This window comes from Typopeltis vanoorti, chromosome 6 (genome assembly GCF_054136105.1).
Source record: "Typopeltis vanoorti isolate ZY-2024b chromosome 6, IOZ_Tvanoo_1.0, whole genome shotgun sequence".
Taxonomy (NCBI): domain Eukaryota; kingdom Metazoa; phylum Arthropoda; class Arachnida; order Uropygi; family Thelyphonidae; genus Typopeltis; species Typopeltis vanoorti.
The window spans coordinates 66,197,636-66,221,675 of record NC_143554.1 but is presented as its reverse complement, the minus strand read 5'-3'; the positions used below and the strand labels follow the sequence as shown (position 1 = coordinate 66,221,675).

At 33.5% G+C, this 24,040-nt stretch overlaps 1 protein-coding gene across 1 annotated transcript in view; it reads left to right on the top strand.

Annotated features, from left to right (window-relative positions):
* Positions 1 to 24,040, top strand: part of Nipped-A (Transcription-associated protein Nipped-A) — a 936,100-nt gene that overhangs the window by 297,098 nt on the left and 614,962 nt on the right. Inside the window, exons 23-24 of the mRNA XM_090393977.1 lie at positions 11,905 to 12,105; positions 19,705 to 19,794. Coding sequence (XP_090250103.1) covers positions 11,905 to 12,105; positions 19,705 to 19,794 — 291 coding nt within the window. The remainder of the gene's footprint in view (positions 1 to 11,904; positions 12,106 to 19,704; positions 19,795 to 24,040) is intronic.

Here is a 24,040-nt window from a genome sequence, read left to right as displayed (position 1 = left end):
TTAAATAACAAACTAATAAAATATTCTGTAAACTTTATTTTATCAGTACAGAATGGATTTAGAAAAGGACTACCATGTATAGACCCAGCCTTTTGCCTAAAATTAATCATAGAGAAAAGAAGAGAATACAATTTAGAAACACATATTACGTTTATTGACTTAGAAAAAGCATTTGACAAAGCTAAAAGAGCATTTTATTTAACATATTAAAAGAAAGACAAATACCAAATAATATCCTAAAAGCTACCATAAGTATATATGAAAATAATCAGATACAAATATGATTAAATCATGAGCTATCATATACAAGAGAGAGAGATAACCCAAGGGATCTGACAGGTATGTCCCCTCTCAGCAACTTTTTTTTAATATTTACCTAAATAAAATAATAAAATGGAATAAAATTTTCCATCAAGGTATTAAACTTTCTCCTACTGTGAACTTAAAACACTCTAATTTTTGCCGATAACCAAATAATAATTACAAATTCTGAAGATAACTTATAGAAAGCTATTTTAAATCTAAATGAGATAGCTGAAGATTATGGTATGATAATATCAAGAGAAAAATCAAAAACAATGGCCTTCAAAGGACAAGATCCAGTAAGAACTAAAATAGTAATAGATAACAAGATTTTAGAACATGTTGTACCATCATTTTTTTATTTTGGTTTAACCAATAAGAATACAATTTGGTTGACTAAATCCCAAAGATTCAGTGGCAAACTCTGAAGAAAACATTGATTGATTCTGCCAAAGAGGCATGTGGTGAGGTTGTGTGCAAGGATAAAAAAATCAGAACTCCCTGATGGACACAGGAAGTTAAAGAGGCAGTGAAGGAAAAGGAGAAAGCATATCAAAAGTTCCTGGCAAATAAGTCAGCTTTTACTCTTACAGAATACAGAGACAAATGTAAGAAAGCTAAACAGTGTGTAAAACTAGCTAAACAAAAGTCATGGGAGGACTTTGGCAAGAATATAGAAAATAAATATCAAGAAGGTGGCAAAATATTCTGGAGGTTGTTTAAGAAGCTTAGGAATGGAGGAAAGAGTGCTGTAAAAGGAATTAGAGATGATAAAGGTGAAATGAAAACAGGAGAAAAAGATATCCTTGAAGTATGGAGTAATTACTTTGAAAAACTGCTAAATGAAACAAGCAGTGATGACAGCACAGTGATAAAAAACACTGACCAGGCATGCAGTCAGGAATACATATCCATACTTGAAGTAGAAAAAGCCATCAAAGGCTTGAAATGTGGAAAGGCAGCAGGAGTAGATGATATTCGACCAGAAATGCTGAAGTATGGTGGTATAAGAGTCTTACAGTGGCTGCACTGCTTAGTTCAGAAAGCCTGGACAGAGGGACGAATTCCCGATGATTGGAGTAGAGCTCTCATAGTACCCATATATAAAAAGGAAAATAAAACTGAATGTGAGAATTAGAGGTATTTACCTACTGAGTGTTCCTGGCAAGATCTATGCAAGTATACTTGAGAAACGGTTGAGAAGAATTGTGGAAGAAAAGCTTGGTGAAGAACAAACTGGATTCAGGCCAAACAGAGGCTGTCAGGATCAGATCTTCACTTTACGACAAATAGTCGAGAAAGCATGGGAATATAACAAAGATCTGTATTTAAGTTTTGTTGATTTGGAAAAGGCATATGACAAGGTGCCAAGAGAGAAGCTATTTAATACGCTGCAGTTATATGGTGTCAATGGGGCATTATATCAAGCAATACATAGTCTTTATTTGAGTTGTAAGTCAGCAGTTAGAATTGAAGGAAGTACAGGAAGATGGTTAAATGTTAAATCTGGTGTGAGACAAGGATGTACATTATCCCCTCTGTTATTCATTATCTATATGGATCACATTATGAAGGAAAGTGGTATTAAACCTGATATCAAAATTGGAGACGTTAATGTCAGCTCTTTGCTTTATGCGGATGATGTTATACTTCTAAATAAATCCGCCACAAGTCTGCAAGATTTTCTGACTAAATTGAATAGATGTTGTAATAGATAAGGTATGAAGGTCAGCAATAAAAAGACAAAGACAATGAAAATAGGCAGAATCATTGAAAACGTCAACTGTGTTGTGAATGGAGAACCTGTGAAACAAGTAAAACATTTCAGCCTCTTAGGCACAATTTTTACTGAAGATGGTAAATTAAATATAGAAATAGACAACAGAATCAGCAAAGGTGGTATGGTGGGAAGTCAATTGAATAAATTCATATGGAATAAGAGAGAAATTAGTCGGAACACTAAATTAGCTGTATACAAGACAGTGTTCAAACCAGTTTTAACTTATGGATCTGATAGCTGGGTCAGAAGTAAAACACTTGACCAAAGACTAGAGACCGCAGATATGAGAGTCCTGAGAAAGATTAGAGGCGTGAACAGATGGCATCAATGGCAATATCATATTAAAAATGAGGATATTAGGAAAGAACTTGACATTGTCAGCATCCAGGAATGCATTAGCAGAGCTAATCTCAGGTGGTATGGTCACTTAAGTAGAATGGGAGAGGAAAGATTAGCAAAACAAGTGTTCTCTGCCACGTTGGCAGGAAAACGACCCAGAGGAAGACCAAGATATAGGTGGATTGATACGGTACAAAGTGCCTTAGACGATAGAAATATAAGATCTGATAATGTTGGAGTCTTGACAAGTAACAGACTGATTTGGAGGAAAATTGTAGATAGGAAGTTAGTAATGATGTAATTTTTTCATGTAGTACTGTCATATCCTGTACACCCCTTGATGGTACATGGCAGGAATTTGATGATGATGATGATTTTAGAACAGGTGAATTCATTTATCTATCTAGGTTGTATGATTACACATGAAAATGAAAAAGCTATAAACCTAAAAATTGTAAAATACTTAAAATAACAGGTGTAATTAACTCTATAATTAAACCAAACCTAGTTCAAAAACAAACCAGACTAAAAGTATACAATACATAAGCCCTACCAGTCCTAATGTATGGAAGTGAAATCTGTACAATAAAACAAAAAGACAAAGATTAATAACAGCTGAAATGAAGTTCATGAGAAATGAAAGAATTAAACCAGGAATCAGTAATAGAAAAAATTAAAAAAATATAAATATAAATGGATGGAACATGTTCAAAGAATGAAAACAGAAAGATTACCAAAACAATCCTTAAAGTACCAGCCATTAGGAAAAAGAAATCCAGGACGTCCTCTTAAAAGATTCAGCGATGACTTCTGAGGATGTAAGAAGTCATCCTTGATGAAGAAATCCTTGATAGCCATGATAATGATGAAATATAAAGCATTTGAGAAATTTGTGTATTTACTAGATTTTGATAGTTATTACTTTCAATCCTTTTATTGTAGTTTAAAATTATTAAGTGTTGTGTTTTGTGAAGATATTCTCTTGCTGCTAACAGAGACAGCATGTCAGTCAACCATTATACGTAACTTCTCGCTCATCACTTACGTGTGCATGCTCGCCGAGGAGATTGATGCGTGATTGGCATCTGATAGAAAGAAAGTGTTCAGTATTGAGGGAACAACAACAAAAAAAAAAAAAAAGTGGAGAACCAATGGAAGTTTCAGAACACAGGCTGGAGAAATTTTGTTCTTATGAAGTTTATAAGTTTTATGTGACCGTTGGAAGAATATTAATAGAAGATTCTGAAATGGAATCATAGAACTGTGAGTCTTTAAACTTTAGGAATTGAGACTGTTAACAAGTATTTAGTAAATAAAAGAAGATATTGCAGTCAATGTTCTAATTGAATGTTTGAGGATACGCTGATTGGAAAGTTTCATCCGTCTTAAGGACACCAGATGTATTTGTTATTTCTACTGGAAAAGGCGATGGAATTAGCTCAACTTAGATATGTTGTTTATAAGGTAATAGAAGAGACTCTCTTACTCCAGTACAAAAATGAGTAAATTTTGTATCAAATTGAACTACAAGAGATAAGAATATTTATATTTCAGTGAATTCAGAGTATTTATACTTCATAAGGGTGATACAAAAGGATCCCATGGAAAAGAAGGAAATGTTTATATTTTTGGAAAAGGCCCTAACAGAGAAATTGACTTGGAACAATTTTGTTGTTGTGAAAACAAGGTGTGTAGTCTAGTTGATGTGATTAAGTATATGTTAAACATATCTAGTAATAGAATGAGTCGGAGAATGGGTGATTTTAATATTTTTGGATAAGAAAATCTCTGAAGTGTAGGTTTATTTTAGAAGGCCTCGGATCTAGTATTTTGTTTATAAATTATATGTTTAGTTTAATCCTTTATCCAAGTCTAAGCAAACAAAGTTTGCGGCTGAAGTATCTTCAGGACTGGGGCAACTCGTGGCAAAGGTGGACTGAGGTCTCATCATTTTCCTTAGTACCTCATAATGCAAAGCCCATCTCCTTGTGAATATGCATAATGCTATGCATTATGGGAAGGGTCACTACCCAGATCGGTTTTGACCTTTATTGAGGTCTCTTCAGTTGGAGCCAGACCCAGAGGTAGTGACCCTTCCGATAATGCATAGCATTCTACATGTTTGCAAGGAGATGTGCTTTGCATTATGGGATACTAAGGAAAGTGATGAGAACTCTGTCCACCTTTGTCACGAGTTGCCCCAGTCCTGAAGATACTTAAAGCACAAACTTTGTTTGCTTACACTTGGATACAGGATTAAACTAAATATATAGTTTAACCAAGTGGGAAAAAACTTCCAACATCTAGTATTTTGTAGTTAAGTAATTTTATTTAAAGTCTATTATGCAATATATTGTTTTAGTTTTATTAAATGTGTATATATATATATTTTTTGTATTTGGTCTTGAGTCTGTGATTTTCTGGATTCTAAAAGTATCAGTTAAAATGCACCAATCAGAATTGAACCCCTTGTGTAATAATAAACACTCGGAATAAGAAATCTTTAGAGACAATCTCTAATCTTCATTACACAACTAACTTTAGATATCTTCTGTATTAGCAATTAAGATTTGATTATTTGCTTATATTGATGTATTTAGTCACTAATTTTATTCTTGTGTTATTTACACACTGCCATTTCTTTAAATATCTCCTGAGTATATTATTATTATGTGACACCTGGGTACTCTACTCCTACTCACTCAAGGGTCTTTTCATATTCTATAAATAGAATGTGTGTTTTGATTGGATTGTCTATTTTTATTTTTTAGTGAAGACTGAATCAGTACATATGCAATTCTTTTTAAATCCATTTTGTTCTTCTAAATGTTTTTCTATATAGTTATTTATTTTTCTTTGCCATATTACTGTAGGCTTCTGTAATTGGAACATTTTGACTTATTCCCTTTTTTGAAAATAGGTAGTAAACTTCTGTCATCTGGAGCTGTTCCTGTATGTAAAATTTTATTTCATAGATTTAATAGTCGCTCATGCAGCTCCAAGCCAGCATATTTAAATAATTCCATATTTATTTCATGATCTCCTGTTTGTTTTTTTTTTTTTTCCCCAATTTCAATTAGTTCTACTAATGTTTTAGATTCTAATGTGTTGCTTTATTTATTATGTTAGGAGCATTAAAATGATTATTTTTACTTGAGTTTTCATAAAAATTATTCTATTCTTTTTTATTTATGATATTTATATCGCATTCTTTAATTTGTTTATCTACTTCAAGATTTTATATTTTGTCAATTGCATCCTATTTAACTCTGTTTTTAGTTTTACATAGTCATTCCTCTTTTCTCTGTGTAAGGTTTTGATTTACCGTTTGGCATTGCTTCTCTTAGAATTCATATTTTCACTTTTATCAGAAGATACCCATTTTCTGTATGCTAAATTTTCTATTTATTATATATATATATATATATATATATATATATATATATATATATATATATATATATATAATTATTTTTTTTATAATCTCTATATTTCGGAATGTTCATTCCAATTTCTGGTGTCCCATTTCCTCTCCCCCTATGGCTGTCTGTTATTAGTCCCTTTCTTAATTATGCTGCACATATTTTTCCATTTTATTTCAATATTTCCATTTACTTTTTTCTCCAGTAAATTCTCATCTAACTTTCTTTGGTACAAATATATATATCTCCCCCATCATTTTGGAGCTGTTGACATGTTCACTAACTGCAATATGATCTAAATTGAAACTTCTGTGAACTCTGTCATCTGTTAAAGACTCAAGGCCACTTGTTTCCTAGGTGTATTTGTGTACTTCTATGTTTATAAAAGGAGTTTTCTATTTTAAAATTATTGAATAAAGCAAACTCAATTAATCTTAATCTATTCTTATTTTGATGTGGTTCTTTGTTATTTCCCATACAATCTTTTTTATTGGTTATTACCTATTCTAACATTTAGATCACCTAATATAAGTATGTAGTCATTTGTATTATTTGTGTTCATAATTATTTATTGACATTTTTTGTAAAATTTCTCAGATTCTTTATCTTCTTCTGGGGATATTAACACTGAATATTGTTTATTTCTGTTTGTATTTTTAATCTTGTTTCTACTTTTCATCCTAGTATTTTTAGATAATTATTTATTTTTCCTATCTGTAGATATCGTTTCATATGGTTCCTACTTTTGATCGTTCAGATTTTTTTACTCCACTGTATATTTGAGTATAATAATTTATTTCTTTAACCCCTTTTTTGTGTCTGTTATGGCAGCTATTTGCCACAGTGCTTTAATGATGTATACGTAGGGTTCTGTGGTTGAGCAGTTCTGTAGGTAGTTTTCAGTATTGAGACCACATATTAATATACAGAGCTTATTATTAAAAATGAAAAATTAAAAATCCCACAAAAGACGTCAAAAAAAAAAAAAAAAAAAAAGAAGGGAGCACAAATCAGGCGTAGCATTCCACACAGCCACAACTGGCCATCAGGTACTCTGGCAACAGACAAACATGTCATATAATATTGATAACAACTGTTTTACGAGGAAATTTAAAGAATCTGCACAAATGCTTCGGATTCCTATACAGTGCAATAAAAATCAAGGCTTGATTTTACATCAAGTGTGGTCTGCATCGGATATAGCACGCATGAGACAGAACGTGGCAACAACTAGCAATGTTCCAACACACACACACCCAGTAACGAATATATCAATTGTATTCTGGTTTCTCAATTATTTGACAATTGTAAAGTTATGAAAAACATTTGATATATGTAATTAATTGTCAATGATGTTGTGTTAAACTTTTATATACCATTGTCCCTGATGTAAGTCTTACGACGAACGAAACTTGTCATTTTTTAATTGCTTATTTTTAATAAACTCTAAGCTGATGATGGGAGTGCTGTCAATAGTCATAAAGTTGGGCATATATATTCAGCATTTTGCTCTGAATGCCAGATCAGTTATCCTGCTGAGGGACGTCATATCCGTCTTTATTAAAGGTGACATGCAAGTGGGGTTGGCATTTGGTTAGGAAAAGCTTTATTTGTCCTTCATTAACCCTAATATTATATTTGTTAATTGCATGTATGTCTTCTGACTCTCATTTGCTTGTTTTGTTGGATGAAAATCTGAGTTTCCAAGAGGAAAAACTGTTACCTCTGTATGAGACCAGGTAATTCACTATGCATTGTAAAGCTGTTATAAACATTCTTCATGTCCTTGAATGAAATTCCAATCCATGTAGAAGAAAGGTCCAGCATCCACTCATCACGATAACTGAAGCTAAGCTATTTCGCATGGTGTCCTAGATAAGTTTGACTTTTTTAATCCTAACTGTATTTATTTGTATGTACTAGAATTAAACGTTTACAAACCTAATTGAATCATATATTTAGTTTTTTCCGGATGTTTCTCCTGTTGTGTTAAGTTTCTTTTTAGTGTGTGTGTGTGTGTGTGTGTGTGAAATTCCCTTTCAACATTCACACACTCATCATCTCATTTCTTTATTTATCCTTCAAAATTAGCAGCAAATGCTGTTGTCTGCTGCCACAGCCATGTGTGCATCTCATTTTTAAACGCTTGAGCAAAATGTTTGCCATCTTGGTGCCTTTTTTGTGACTTTCACCAAACCAGTGAAAGTCACTTCGGGTGAGGTTGGAGCTGTAAGATGGATGTTGAAGGCATTCCACTTAAGTTATTGAATTCTCTCTCTCCAGGGTTCCTGTAGCTGTATGAGGGCTTGCATTATCATGCAGGAGAGCAATACTCCTGCAAAATTTCAAGACTAAACTGCCATTATACATATTGACTGTTGAATTATTTCACATGAGAAACTGTTCTTGCCATAAACAGGATATGGCTCTTTAAGAATGTCTCTTTCAGGAAGTCCTTTTGCACAAGAAACAGAAACACACAGAAAGTTGCTATTTAGACTGTGAAAAATAGTTACAAAATGTGCAATGTACATCTATTACATGCACTCTTATTATCCTAGATTCTTGCTACCTAGTGATACACACTGAAAACCATTCAATTCCAATTCATTTGTTCTCCTTTTGTTTATATGTTAAGTTAGGATCCTTAGTTATGTTCACATCATGTTTTAACTATTTATGATGACGTAAAAATTCCGGATTTTGTAGGTTCTGTTTGACGTAAAATAGCTTCTTTTTCACCAATTTTTCTTAGCCTTATCTCAAGTATGATCACTCCAAACAACCAGATTGCTTTCAGTTTTATATATTACTTTAATTCACTTTTACATATCGCTTTTATATAAGGTCTCTTCAAAAAGTTCTGCACATAATTTATTTAAAATATATACAAAAGCTTATGAGCTGTAAGAACACCCCCCCTTCAAAACTTTATCTTCCTGCCCTGAATGCCGTGTTTCCAGCATGTTTTCCACGTTTGGAAGCATATCAGGAATTGTTCTAAAGGAATGGGTTCGAGTTGCACTATCACATTCTCTTTCATTTCATTGACATCTCGAAACTGTCATCCTTTAAGTAAAGATTTTAGCTTGGAGAATAAAAAAAGTCATTTGGGTCAAATCTAGTGAACACAATAGGTGAGTTATGACTGTTTTTTTTTTGAGCCTGAAACTCAAGATTTGAAAAAGCTGAATGAACTTCAGAACGAGATGACTGATCATTTGGGTCATAGTTGTAAACCTACTTCTCCTCACTTTTGATGATGATGCACATGCATTTGATGAAATTTGGATCCTGTGCAACATGAACTTTGAGCTCCTGCAAACTGCAAGTCATTGATTGTTTTGTTATGAATGTGAAGCATCGCTACAAACGTTGCAGCAAACCCCAATTGCTAACCCTTTTGACCTAGTCGAATGTCTTTGAGCAGCTTAAGGCATTACCTTGAAAGCTGCTTTAAGCATATGATAAATTTCTGTGACTTTTTTTTTTCCAAGTTTAATGCAAACTTTGATGCACACATGTTGTTCATTAATTCCTGACATCATGATACTCAAAAAGAAAAAAAATGGTGTCGATTCATAAAAGCAATACCACCAGTGACTGAGATGATGTGATATTTATCTTAAATTATTAGTATGATAACCACATTAATAAACTTTATTGTGTAGAAACAAGCAAATCAAAGAACAGGAATACAAAGTACATACAACAATCGCTTTGCCAATTAAAAATGGTTGTCACTAGTTAGAAATCAAAATTCAGAGATTCTCATTCTATGTAAACAGAATGAGAATCTCTCAAACTTTTGGGAGAGAGAGAAAATCATTGATTCAGATCAGGCCAATATAAGATGGCTTTACAACTTTCTTTGAATAGGTGTTCATATTTAAAGCAGTTTCTATGGAGAAGACAAGCTTCATCCCACCAGATACTATGTTGTTTAGTGTCACTACTATGCTGTGCCAAACCAGACGTTTGAGGTTTCATGTTCAGTATAGTATTAATGTTCATCATTTCTTTCCACAGAACAGCCTGTCTGCCAAAAGTATGTCAAATTAAATTCACAAAGAATCTGGTAAACACCAGCTAAAGATAGAAGTGACAGTTTCTTTTGTAGATGGTAACAGATGAGAAATTTTGTCGATAGTAAAATATGTGGGAATAATGTGATACATCTTCAAAATTCTACTAGTAGGTTCAGAGATAACAGAAATATAAGGGATTGGAACTCTGCATTCTCTTGAAGAATCCTTAGGTGTTGGAACATAGGAGTTGTCTGCTGGATTTGATGAGGGTAAAGTTGTAACCACCAATTCCATTAAAGTTTTGATATTGAAAAGTTCTTGTTGTAAGCCTTAGGGAGAGGATCACCATTATGTGCTCTTGTTTTATTATGTTTCAATAAGTGTTTATACATATCTGCTTAACAAAACAATACACTAGAATGCCCAGTTTCTTTGTAGTAACAATTGTCCTGATACTTTTTGAACAGACTCGTAATCATTGATTTCTTTTGCTCTTTCCTTCATCTCTAAGCTTTCTTAATAGTCTTCAAACATTTTGCCATCTTCATGAAGCTTTTGACAGTCACCTTATGCTTTTCCTTTAGCTTCTTTTAAACATAAGTTTCCTTAATTTTTTCATTATTTTTCTTGAGGACAGTACTGAGAATTGAGGCGCTTGGTTAGCTGGTTAGGCTTTAAGGGGAACATTAATTATGGATCGTATACACAGGCTATTCATGATTCTTTGTGCGCTATTATAAAAATCTGTTGAAAGCTATCTGAGTAATTATTACTCTGATTAGATTCCTAACTAGTTTGAGGATTAATGAATTGAACTCAATAAACATAATCTCTCTCTCTCTGAGGTTTATATGATGTGTATATTATACATTATGACGTATATACATTATAGTACAAATGAGTGGGTAATTCCACTTCTTATTTGTCTTTTTTGCGGGAAGGTTGTGTTTGACAATAACGTATGTTTATACAGTGATCCATGATCTGATAAAAGAGTAATGATCTTTAATTGTTTTCTGTTAAGTTATAGGCCTCTTAGATTGGGCCACAACAAACCCATCTAAAAGATTCATGCTGATTTACTAGTCAACAAGCTTACTTTTGATGGGTTTTAAATTCACTTTGTGCTTTTGGAGCTAAGTTTCAGTTAAAATTATAGCTCTGTATATTTCACTCTGTAGTTCACACTATTAAGAGTTGTTCAAATTAGATGTTTTTTAAAACTTTTTTATGGGATGCTCATTTCCTACTCTCTGCATTATGTGGTGATCATTTTCTGAATACCTCTGCAATCTTGGATTGGTCTAAAGATTTTACTGTCATTAGTAATATAGTTATGGTACTTTTGCATTTTCTTTTCTTCTAAATTTTGCACATTTCTGTTATTGAAATAAGTTGGTTAATACCAAATCCATGTTCTGAGTAAAAATACAGAAGGTATTTACTGTTATTATTAGCTTTGTCTAATAATAGCAGCTAAACTGCAGTTTAGCCTTGGACACCTGTGTAAGCTGTCCTCTCTAATGACTCAAAAAAAAAAATTTCTGTGCTCTTTTCCAACTGGAAAATTTCATGTGCTCATTCTCTTAAAGTGAGTCCTTATCTAATTTTCCATTTTGAATTTTCATGCATAACTACTTCAGGTTGACTCCCATTGAATAGTTTGGTTTCATATTAGTGTTGAATACTGCAACTTCTTTCTCCTTTTGGTGATCCCTAATGCATTACTAAATTATCTTGTGTTTATGATTTAGAAGGGTCGACATGGTATTTTTCTGTCAGCTACATTTCCTATGTTGATAATTAGAAGTATTACAGTTTTTCTGTATCCAAAAAATTAAAAGGCCAATCATGTTAATTGGAGGATAGAAACAAATACCTGTTAATAACTACAGATGCGATAATAATGGTATCTATAAGTATAATCTGAGAATTGGATAACTGAATTAGCAAAAAAACCCTGTTATCAAATGATTGCTGTAGTATGTATGTATCTATATTTATTGACATGACATATCAAAACACTTTTCAGGGCTTACGTACATTGGAGCTGTGTGTTGATAACTTGCAGCCAGATTTTCTTTATGACCACATTCAACCAGTAAGAGCAGAGTTGATGCAGGCATTATGGCGTACTCTTCGGAATCCAGTAGATAGTATTGCCCAGGTGGCATTTAGAGTTCTGGGGAAGTTTGGTGGTGGTAACAGAAAAATGATGGTAGAACCACAAAAGGTAAGTAACATTTTATTTATATATTTTATTTAGCCGGTCTTGGGCGTGTACAGTAGGTTTTTTTCCCCAGTTTATCTTGGGGGTTTTTCATCACGCAAGGCAGGCAAACCGGCCTTGAGAACTCAACGCTACAGGACATAGGATACATCAGGGAGTAGGGCTTGACCACCTTATCCTGTGAATGGTTTGAGGTCTAATGATTAATAAACCCTCGACACTGGAAGGTAAAAGAGGGTAAAAGGAAGATGAGATTTTATATATACAGGGTGTTCGGGATAAATTTGACAGTTTCTTAAGGAAAAAGAAAATCTTCTTTGTATCTATTAAATTTAATGAATTGACAAAAAAACATTACAGGCAGAGTTAATTACAATACTATCAACAAGATTTACTCAAAATAACCACCATTAGCATCGATCACAGCTTCAATTCTGCTTCGGAACCTCGAACAAGCTGATGCTACAGTCTCCCTGGGAAGGGCCGCAAAAACTGTTTTAATTTTATCCATTAACTGGGCTTTTGTATTACTGGAAGTGCGATTGGTGTCTTTTTCAACTGCGCCCCGTACAAAATAATCCATGGGGTTAAGGTCTGGGGTGTTTGGAAGCCAAACATTTGGACTGGTGAAGTCGTAGAAATTTTCAGACAACCATTTTTGACTTTTCCCAGAGGTGTGGCAAGGGGCCGAATCCTGCTGCCATACATACGGCCTACCATTGGCTACCCTTGTTATCCAGGGCTTGACTACAGTTAGCAACTCCACGAACAAAGCCCGAATTCCAATGCCAGGGTTCTTCAACACCTGTTCCTGCAGATTTGCGAGGAATTCTGCTGTACGAACGCAATCAGATCGTCTGCTAGGGATCTTTCTTCTTGCTACATCCTCGTAGTCACCATTGCAAGTCTCTAGTTCATGCCTGGTTGTTTTTACTGTATTCAGGGAGCATTGGGCAGCAGTCGTAATATCCTTATTTTGATGGCGGGCACGAATCATCATGATACAAGTTATTCTCTTCCATGATTCAGGTGGGTTCCAGCTATCCATCCTTTCTGACATCTTGTATATGAATGAAGAAGGGTTCAAACTTTTAAATGAAGAGAAGTGTGTGTTAATACATGTAACTTACGGAAAAATATAATTAATTATAAATATGTCAAATTTATCCCGAACACCCTGTATATGTTACGGTTAAAGTGATAAATCCAGTTATTATTAATAATTACTGGTTAAAGTGAATAATTAGAATTAATCACTTTAACCGGTTAAAGTGAATAATTCCTAGAGGAGTCTGGTAAATGTAATAAAAGCTTGTTTATAGGTTTTCATTCTCAATAAAAAACTATAACAGCTTAGGTTAGGTTAATTTATAATGAAAAAGTAAGGAAAGTACTTCTTTTGCACTCAATGAAATCAGAAATCATTATAAACTAACCTAACCTTTATTGGTTAGGTTAGTTTAGGTTAGATTATAACGAAAACAATAAGGAAAGTACTTCTTTTGCACTCGATGAAATCAGAAATCATTATAAACTAACCTGGATGTCGCATGTTGAACCAGCGTGTAGTCGTAGTTTGTCGTGGGCAGATTAATGGGGATAAAAGATAAACGTTGTGGGCCGAGCTTAATGATTGCAGGCAGATAAATGGGAATAACAAATTAAAGTTGTGGGTAGATGAATGGGGATAATAGATAAATCAAAGAGGAATTGATGAGTGTTTTTCTACATTGATGAGGAAAGAGGTACAGCAACGACGTTTATCTATTATCCCTATTCATCTGCCCACAACTTTTATTATCTTTTTTATAATCAGATGAACATTAGTGGAAATCCATCTTTTTTTTTTTTATTTCAGCATTTGATTTTTCTATTCCCCCCCCCCAAAGGACGAGAGAGAGAGAGGATATTATGACTTCAACTTAAAAAAAAAGAATTGGAAAGCCAACATACAGTGTGTGTGTGTGTGTGTGTGTGTGTGTGTGTGTGTGTGTGTGTGTGTGTGTGTCATCTATGCTAGTTTCTTTTGAAATTTCCCAGAACATGTTACATTTAGTGATAAATGTGATAACAGTGTTATGAACAATCAAGATGTGCTCTTGATTTGAATCCTATTGAATATGATGAACATTTACCAGGAATTTTTAACCGATAGTGAGTAAATCATTCTTGAACTTCCTAGAAGAAAACAGAGAAATGAGCAATTTACTGATATACATTACCAGCATAAGATTTAACTAGTTTGACATGCTATTAATGACCTTTGAACCAAATAATGCTAAACAAATAATTTATTACTGATTAAAAGTTTAATATCTTCACACAACAGGAAGAAATACTTCATTACTAGTATTTTGCCCTAGTTACTGTGGGAACCAAATACTCATATTACCATGATTGCTCTTTGCTAGCAAAAATGCAATGGGATCAAAGGCATACATTGCAGCAATGTCCTAAATGTTTTGACTTTACCTTCTGGGTGTTGTCATGATAGGAGTGGTTTTTTATGTAAAGAAGTATAACGATTCATTGATAACGAAGAAGAAACAATATGATTGATGTATGGTAGTTTAGTGCAAATCTATAAGATTGCTTCGCAGTAGCCTACTTATACATTAACAACTGTTATAATGAATGAATCATTATAAAAGTTTTATTTTTTGTGCTAATTAATTTAAATTAATAACAGTTAATTTTATGCAGTTATGATTTAACACTGCATGTTTACATTTCTCTCGACTGCAAATGGCCATGTACAGTCTGCATTTGTTTGTATGCATAAGTTTTGATTATTGTTAATTTTTCATAATAGCGTTGTGTATACTTTATGGTAGTAAACGATAAAATAGACTAGTATCTACATATATTTTATGTATTCATAACATACCTAACTTTTTTCTTAATTTTTTTTAGATATTTCTAAGCTACTCAGTTGTATGATAGGTTGTTTTTTTTTTTTCAAATTGGAAAATTTTTTCGAGATTTGCAACAATGTATTTATTCATAAAAAACTGCATATTAGTGGAGCCATGCGGTTCAAACCTGTGTTCTACAAGGGCCAACTGCAGTTAGTGAATTATTTATTTTCTTTCCAGTTCCATGTAGTTTTTATTCTGGAAACTTCAATGTGGATCACTATAATAACCATGGAAATACAGAGAGTGATGAGAGGAATGGTGAAAATCTATGCATAAAAGCGACTAAGTTATGCAGCTTTGTTAATGATATGATATGAATGCAGTTTATGACATAAAGATGATTATGATGAAAGGTTTGTGTCCTCCTCCAGTTCAAACTTAGTACGTACAAGCATCAGCATAAGTGAAGCAGTAGATATGAATATTGAACTGTAAGTTGTCCAGGTGGGTCATCCAGGCTACAGGGGAGAGTATACAAAAAAGCTTGGAGATAACTTATTATGTCTGTGCATGAATGCCAGGAACATCAGAAGGAATAAGAGTTTGTTGCCTTGAATACTTTAAGGCCTCAGATTGTACACATTAGTGAAATCTGGCTCTCAGAAGCACAAGTACCATTATTGAGTACAGTATATAGTACAGTATTTTTAGGGAAAATAGTAAGGAAGGCCAGGGGGGGTGCCACTAATATGATTCGATGATTTTGAGTCCAGTTAGGGTAAGCTACTGCAATATTAGTAACAGTTCTCTATCTAGCAGCAAGTTTGAAGCTATGTGGTCCAGGTCAAGTCTAATAAATCAAATACATGGCGGGATGTTGTTATTACAAACCTAGTGTATTGGTTGTTGGTGATGAAATGCATTGTGAGATCAATATACTGAGTGTTAAACGAGTAATCATCACAGTGATTTCAGTTATCCAAACATTTATTGGGTAGCAGTGAAATCTTATGAGAGGAATGAAGCTGAATTTATTGATGTGAGAGAATATCCTCGAGCCGCACATGACAGTAGAAACTTGAGCGCCAAGTGTTAGACCTGATTATAATATACATGTATCTCCGAAGGCAATTTGGTTAAAGATGTGATGTTCTGCCTGCAGTTTGTGACATTTATCATGATATACTGAACTGAGAAGTTACTAAGTGTATGGATATTCCATTCAGAAAAGGTTATATGCTTAACTACAAATCAGGAAATTATGACAAACCTGTGGAGAATACTTGTTTTGGTCTTGTTGTATCCACTGCATGATGGAAACTTAATAGCAGGGCATGGGAAATATTAAGAAAAAACACATCAGTTGATGCAATATTGGAATGTGTCCCTAAAGTTCGAAGAATATAGAGTAGGATTGGAATTGATGTGCACTCTTATTAAGCTAGAGGTTTTTAAGAAAATTTGTGGAAGAAATACCATTTTATAAGAATGGTATCAGTAATGAAAATTATAAGGCACAACCAAGAAGAGTTACAAGAAATATATATGGAAAGCTAAGTCTAAGTGTGAAAAGAAACTGGTCTTGCAAAATAAAAACACAAGCCAGAAGAATTCTGTCATTATACTTCTTTTACATTGCAAGTAAAAGAAGGGATGAATATGGAAGATTAAGCCTAAAGAATGTAGATAGCAGCATAAAATGCAACATGAAACTCAGTGCTACCTCTGCACCAGATGAAAGAAATCCAGATGTATACAGATGAGATACTAGAGCTGTTGCATAAGTAGAATAAGAATTCAACAATATGGACTAATGGGATATCAGCATAGATTCCAAATGAGTGTTCAGCTGAACTGGCTGTATAATTTGAGTCTCTGTATAGAGAAGATTCCTTAGGAGCGGAATGTATGGTTATCCCATTTCAGGATGGTGCAAAGACTGGTGTTTCTAACTGCTCACCTATCAGTATCTTTGAGTGATGTGAAGAGTGTGGAAAAGTTGGTAAGAGCTAACATACAGAAATGGGTTGAATAAGAATCTATATTTTGAAAGAACAGCATGGTATTACTAAGAGAAGATAATATTTGAATATCTTACTCACACATTTTAATAATGTAAAAGTAGGGGAATGATAATAATTTTAGACTTTTATTTGACAGGAAAGCTTTCTTAAGTTGAGGATATGGGATAGGATTATGAACTATTAGGATGGCTGACAGTTATCAAAAAGTGGTGTGCGTGTGCAGGGGGGGGATATGAGTACTTAAGATCCAAGATGACCAGTGATGGTCTGGAGTCAACTCACATGATGTGATTGTTAAATTTTTAAGAAATTTGTCTGGCTGGTCGTGGGACTAACAACATATGTAAACTATAGAGCTGCACATCCTTGAATCCACAATGGTTAGCAGCATTTCAGCAGTAAGCATTTATATGGTAATACAGAAAATCTGGTGAACACATTAACTTATTTTATCACCCTTCGTGCTTCTTTTCTCCCCTTCCCTACACAGAAATCTTTATAAGGAAGGGGAAAAGGAAATTGATAGACGTCTGGACATGATAAGCCAGCCATGAAAACACTGTCCAGCAAATATCAGCAAACATTTAGTAGCATAGAAAAAGATGAGGTAATTACTGCTTTTTAATGAAGCAACAAATTTATTTCATTTCATTTCATTTTTGTATTTATTTTTATTAGATATGAATTAGATAATTATGCTTATTTAAGAAGATATATAAAACACTACTATATTAATTGCATAAAAAATAATAAATTAATCATAAATAATTTTCCAGATTCTAATTCCAAAAATGTTGAAATGAAAGACAACAGAGTGATCTTTTAAGTTTTTAATTGTGAAGAAGGTGAAATCAGACACAAAAAAAAAAAAAAAATTATAATAACGAAAATCATTGTGGATCATCAAATTTAATGGAACAAATTTTTAATCTCTTGAATGACTGATTGTTGTTGTTGATTTACTAACATTGACCTGAAAATGGTCAATATTAATAAAGTTATGAACTGTGTATTCGTTGGCATATTGGTGGGATTATTCTAGAAGAAACTGTTCAGACTAGGGGTCTTGGAGTTCTAGTAGATAGTTAGTTGAAGTTCAAGGGCCATGTAGAAATACAAATACAACTCGGTGCAATATTGGAACAAACATTGACATGTAAGGAAAAGTCAATTTGTCTCTTTATGAGGCCTCCTTAATAATCTCCCCTGGACTATTTGTCTGCAGATCTGGTCTCATGGTTTTCAAGGTGATGCATATACAGTAGAGAGTGTCAAAGATGATTTCAAGATAAGATTGCAGAATGTGTATTACGAACAAAGATTGAGAATTTGTATTAAAACAGGACAAAGATGTGTGATATAATAAATATCTAAAAGGCTATATAGAATACCTGTATGTGGAAGTTGAGAATTAATATAGTCACGGAAAGAAGAGTTTGATATTTCTCTTGTAGAGCAGTGGTGTGTCAATAGAATTGCTTGTCTTTGGAGTGGAAGTAGTCTTAATGAATTCAAGGAAATTGATGACAGCTGTTATGGTTCATATGTGGCCTCTCTCTCGATGAATCTCTGACTCCTTGGAGGGCTCTGGTGGTAATGTAAAAATAATAATATACCCAACACTTAAAATTTATGTCTTTGAAAATTCATACTCATATATACTGCCCTTGAGAAAACTTAAATTTTTAGAAAGAATTTAAACTAAATAAAGAAAATAAATTTTTTGGTTTAGACACATCTAGAATTTAGAAATGAAATCAGAAGAAAAGGAATCATCTCTCTCTCTCTCTCTCTCTCTCTCTGTCTGTCTGTCTGTCTGTGTGTGTGTTAAAAACCATTTGTAACAACATAAGCAACACTTGGTACTCAGCTTATCATCTAGAGTATCTATTAGAATGGATTTCTAGACTAAATAGTTAGTGTGCTATAGTAAATTTTCTTTAGTATAACAATTATGGTATAGAACTTTGGGTAGGAAAACTTGGTAGTTTATTATATGTAAAGAATTTTCTAATATGGTGGTGTTATAGTGAAACTTTCATGTATGATGCATTATGTGATTTATTTAGAGTTTGACACTAAAAAATATGAATAAAACATTTTGATTTTGGAGTAGTTCAACTGCAGAAAATCAAGCTTTAGGAACACAGAGTTCTAGCAGTTTAAATGATTTGTGATAGGGGCACAGAAAATATCTGAATGTAAGAGAGGAGGATTAAAAAGAGTGTTTTATATTTAATATTCCTGTTATGAGATGGTGTTAATGTATATAGATGTATCAATACTAACTATAGCAGAAGGAAATATCCAGTGTGTGTATTTTGCTACAGTTCAGCTAATCATTGTGGTTGATAAAGGTAATATACCTTTATATTCATGTTGAGATCACGTTTCTGATGTGAATATTTTTTTATTTTTTTTTGTTATATTTTATTTCTTACTTTTTTTAGTATTAAGAAAGTGTTGGATAATTAGTAAAATACACTATGAGGCACTGGGTGGGCTCTTACACATACTAGCTGTTACTCTATCCTCATTAGTGCCCATGGTTTTTTCCTGGATGTGCAACTACTGCGATTTCACAAGTTATGATTTAGCAAGGTAGGTGACAGCATGATTATATGCTAACTGGTCAGGAAGTCTTGATATGTTTCTATCTAATTAGCTTTTCTATCTAATGCTGTATGTTTAATTACTTGCTTTTTTTTATTATTTTATAGCTGGAATACAATGATCGTGACAGTGTGGGACCTTGTATCACAGTTTATTTTCAAGAACATAAAACACCAATTGCCCTTCCCGTTGAAAAAGTTAGTGTTCAGTTTTCATGGCTTAGGTTTATTACTTATTTCAGCATTTACATTTCATTAATTTTATATAAATAATTAATAGTTTCCAACAGTTAAAAGCAAAATATCTGGGAATACAACTCCATATTATCTTTAAGAAAGGCAGAAAAATTGAATGAGACTTTTGATTTATGTTTGATCACACCTTCTTTCCAATTTAGTGTGTATCTCCTGGATACACTGAGCCATCAAAGACAGGCAGACAATTTTGGATTTAGCAACCAATTATAATATGTATTGGCTCGAACCAAACAGAAGGTGCTGGCCTGGGCATTGTCTGTTTAAATGACCATGTTTTTGTCAGGAAGCCAGGGCAAACAATGAAATGTCAGCTGTTTGAGCAAACTCAGCTCGAAGCGGAATTAGAGAAGCTCTTTGTTGACATAATTAGTATCACCAAGACAAAGAAACCAAAATTCTTCTAAATAGTAGATATAATTTTATATATTCAGGCAGAAGTGATCAGGGAAAGAGAGGAGTAGCTATAGCATTCAACACTATAAATGAAGATAATCTTTGTGAATGGTAAGCAGACTGATGTGGAAAAACACTAAAATGGAGAAATCAGACAATGAGACTTATTTATTTTATGAAAAGTATGGATAAAACTACCTTGTTAGAGTAAAACTTTAGTTTAATATAAACCAAAATATACACTTGACGTTTTGACCTTCACATTATGGTCATCTTCTTGAGTATACATATGTATACAAAGAAACAAGCTGCACTACAATCTACATGGCATGCTAAAGTTACTGATTGGTCGTTAAAACTATTTGCCTGATCTCTGGTGTTAATAAAATAAAAATACTTGCATCAAAGCTAGAGTCTTGTTATCGGTTAGGTTACAAAGTTAACTTAAGCTGGAGAGTAACATACAGAAAATTAACAAATAAAAATAAAATTATCCATATAAGTATACATATAAATTGCAACAACTGGTATGGACAGTGGCCAGTAAAAGATGAAAAATTGCTTAGAGTCCTAAAGTTGGGGTTTGTTGGAAACTAATTGGGCTGAATGCGTGCCATCCAAATTCTTGGGATTTTAAGCCACCATTGTTATTAAGATTAGGGTGGTTGATCAAAATTTCACAGGCTTCTTTAAATTTCCATTCATACCAAGTTTTTGTATGATGTAAAGAAAGAGTACTTTTCCAATCAATTCGATGTAGGTGTTAAGAGTATGATCTGAGAGGCCTGCTCACCAAATTTATTATATTTAATGTATCGTTTGTGTTCTTCTTTACGGATAGGGGTTGTGCATCCAGTTTCCCCAATATAAGGCAAGTTGCAGGTGCAATAGATGCAATAAACTCCAGGGTGTGCCAATGGGGTGGGGTGGGGGGAAGGATCCTTAGAGGAATTGAATGTTTTTTAATTTTAAAGGTGGTTTAAAAGTGGCACATTAAGATTATAATGATGTAGGATTCTATCAATTTTTTTCTGATAAACCTTTAATGCATGGGATAGTTATGGTTTACTGTAATCTATATTACTTTTTTGATCAAGTTTTATGAAGAATTTTATTAATAGTATTTTTGCTATATCCATTATTTATAGTATTGCTAATCATTTCAATTCTTGTTTAAGATCTTGTTCATTAGAGCAAATTGTTATAGCTCTGTTTTTGAGAGTTCTAATAACTCCAAATTTTTGTGAAGGGTGGTGATATGAGTTAGCATGTATATATTGGCTGGTGTGTGTGTGTGTGTGTGTGTGTGTGTGTGTGTGTGTGTGTGTGTGTGTGTGTGTGTGTGTGTGTGTGTAGGTTTGCAGTAAACAATAAAGGATAGACCACTTTAGGGAAGACATGTGACTAGTGTATCCAGGAAAGGGAGCGAGTTCTGATTTTCAATTTCAATAGTAAATTGTATGCACTCATGTTGTTTGTTCAGGTGGCTAAGGAATGTGTTCAATGTTTGGCAGCCGTGTGGCCAGATAATGAAAACATTATCGATTATCTAAGCCAAACTGTAGGTTTTAGAGTAAAGGAATCAAGAGCACTCTGCTCAAAAGCTTCTATATAAAAATTAGCAATTGGGGGGGGGGGATAGAGGTGAGCCCATGGACATACCTTCTTTTTGTAGGTAAAATTTATTTTGCCACAAGAAGTAACCAGAATGTAGTACGTGGACAAAAAAGAGCCGTAATATCGGGTAGAAATTTCTTCTGTAGAAGAAGAATTGTCATTGATTGGAAATTGTGAAAAGGGCAGAAACGTCAAAACTGATTAATAAATCATCTTTGCCGAGTGTTATGTTTTTAATTTTGTTCATGAAGTGTTGTGTGTTCTTTATATAGGAGGGGAATGACCTACCAACTCCTTGAGTGTTGACGCTAATTTTGCAAGTTTCTTGAAAAACTATTTAATAAAATATATGAAAGTGATGAATTTCCATCAGACTGGCTCAAATCTACATTTATCACTATCCCAAAGAAACCCAATGCAAATTCCTGCGGCGACTTCCGATTTATTAGTCTAATGAGCCAAACATTAAAAATGTTTTTGAAAGTAATTCAGAATTGTATTTATAGAAAAAGTGAAGAAACTCTAAGTAAAATGCAGTTCTGCTTTCGGAATGGTTTTGGTACTAGAGAGGCCCTTTTCTGTGCCCAAATATTGATACAAAAATGTATATAAAAACAGAAATCTGTCTTTATATGTTTCATTGATATTGAAAAAGCATTCAACAGTTAGACACACTAACTTAATAGAATTCTTTCAACAAATAGGGCTAGACGAACAAGACATAAGAAATCTGTATTGGAATTAGTCAGCTACCATCCAATTAGACAACATTACCATCAGTGATATTAACATCAAAAGAGGAGCGAGACAAGGATGCATGCTCTCGATACTCTTCTTCAACATATGCACCGAGGTAATATTTAAAAAGGCATTGTCCAGAGGGAATCGCAATAGATGGAAAGATTGTTAACAACCTATGATATGCAGATGACGCCATGCTAATTACAGATAACATTATGGATCTCCAAAAACTCAGTGACAGAGTATACATAGAAAGCCAAAGAATGGGAATAAATATAAACATCAACAAGACATAATACATGGTCATCAGCAAACATCCAACCTCATCAATGAAACTGACACCCAATGGGAAAAATATCGATCAAGTGTCAAGATATAAATATCTTGGGATCCTGAAATAGATATAAAGACGAGGATTGAAGTTGCACAGCAGTCCTTCATGAAAATGTGAACATTATTCTGCAATAAAAATCTGAACGTGGAAGTCAGATGCCGAATTCTGAAATGCTACGTGTGGTCTATTCTGCTCTATGGAGTTGAAACATGGACATTGAAGGCAACAGCCATCAAGAAAATTAAAGCCTTTGAGATGTGGCTATACAGAAGAATGCTAAAGATATCATGGACAGAAAAAATTGCCAATGAAGATGTCTTAAAATCCATTGGCAAAGCTAAAGATCTTGTACAAATAATCAAGAAACAAAAAACATCATACCTTTTGCCACATCATGAGAAACAGCAAATACCAACTTCTACAAACTATTTTGGTAGGAAGAATTGATGGCAAAGGAACTAGAGGAAGAAATAAATTATCATGGTTTGACAACATCAAGACATGGACAGGAAAAAGCAGCACACAACTGCTCCGATTAATGCAAGAATGCAGTTTGTTCACCAAGATGGTTGCTGACCTTTGATAGAAGATAGCACCATAAGAATGCCTTCAGCTATCAGCCAAACTGGATCGTTATGTTTGTGTATCTTGGGAACACCATATATTCTGGGAGAATGGGCGTAATGGGGTATTAGTTTTTTTAACAGAGTCTGATAGCTAAGAAGTGACAGACTTAGTAATTTTACTGTTTTTTTTTCTTTATCCTGTTGGTCGGATTATAGTTCACAAGCTGATAGGTGCTGTTATCAGAGACTAGTTGATTCGTCTGAAGAATGTAAGTTGATCTGTCAAGGATGACCATGGAATTACTTTTGTCTGATTTTGTTATAATTATATCTTAATTAGCTTTTAATGACTTGATTGCTGTTAGTTCTGTTTTTATAAGATTGCTACATATGGTTTTCTTTTTATTCAACACATTGCTGCTGGTTTTGAATTTTATCAGCTGTATTATTTTGAAGAGATTTATTAATGCCTCTTTCTATGTGGAATATAACATCCAGTTTATTAACAGATCTAGGTGCTACTGCGAAGTTGAGG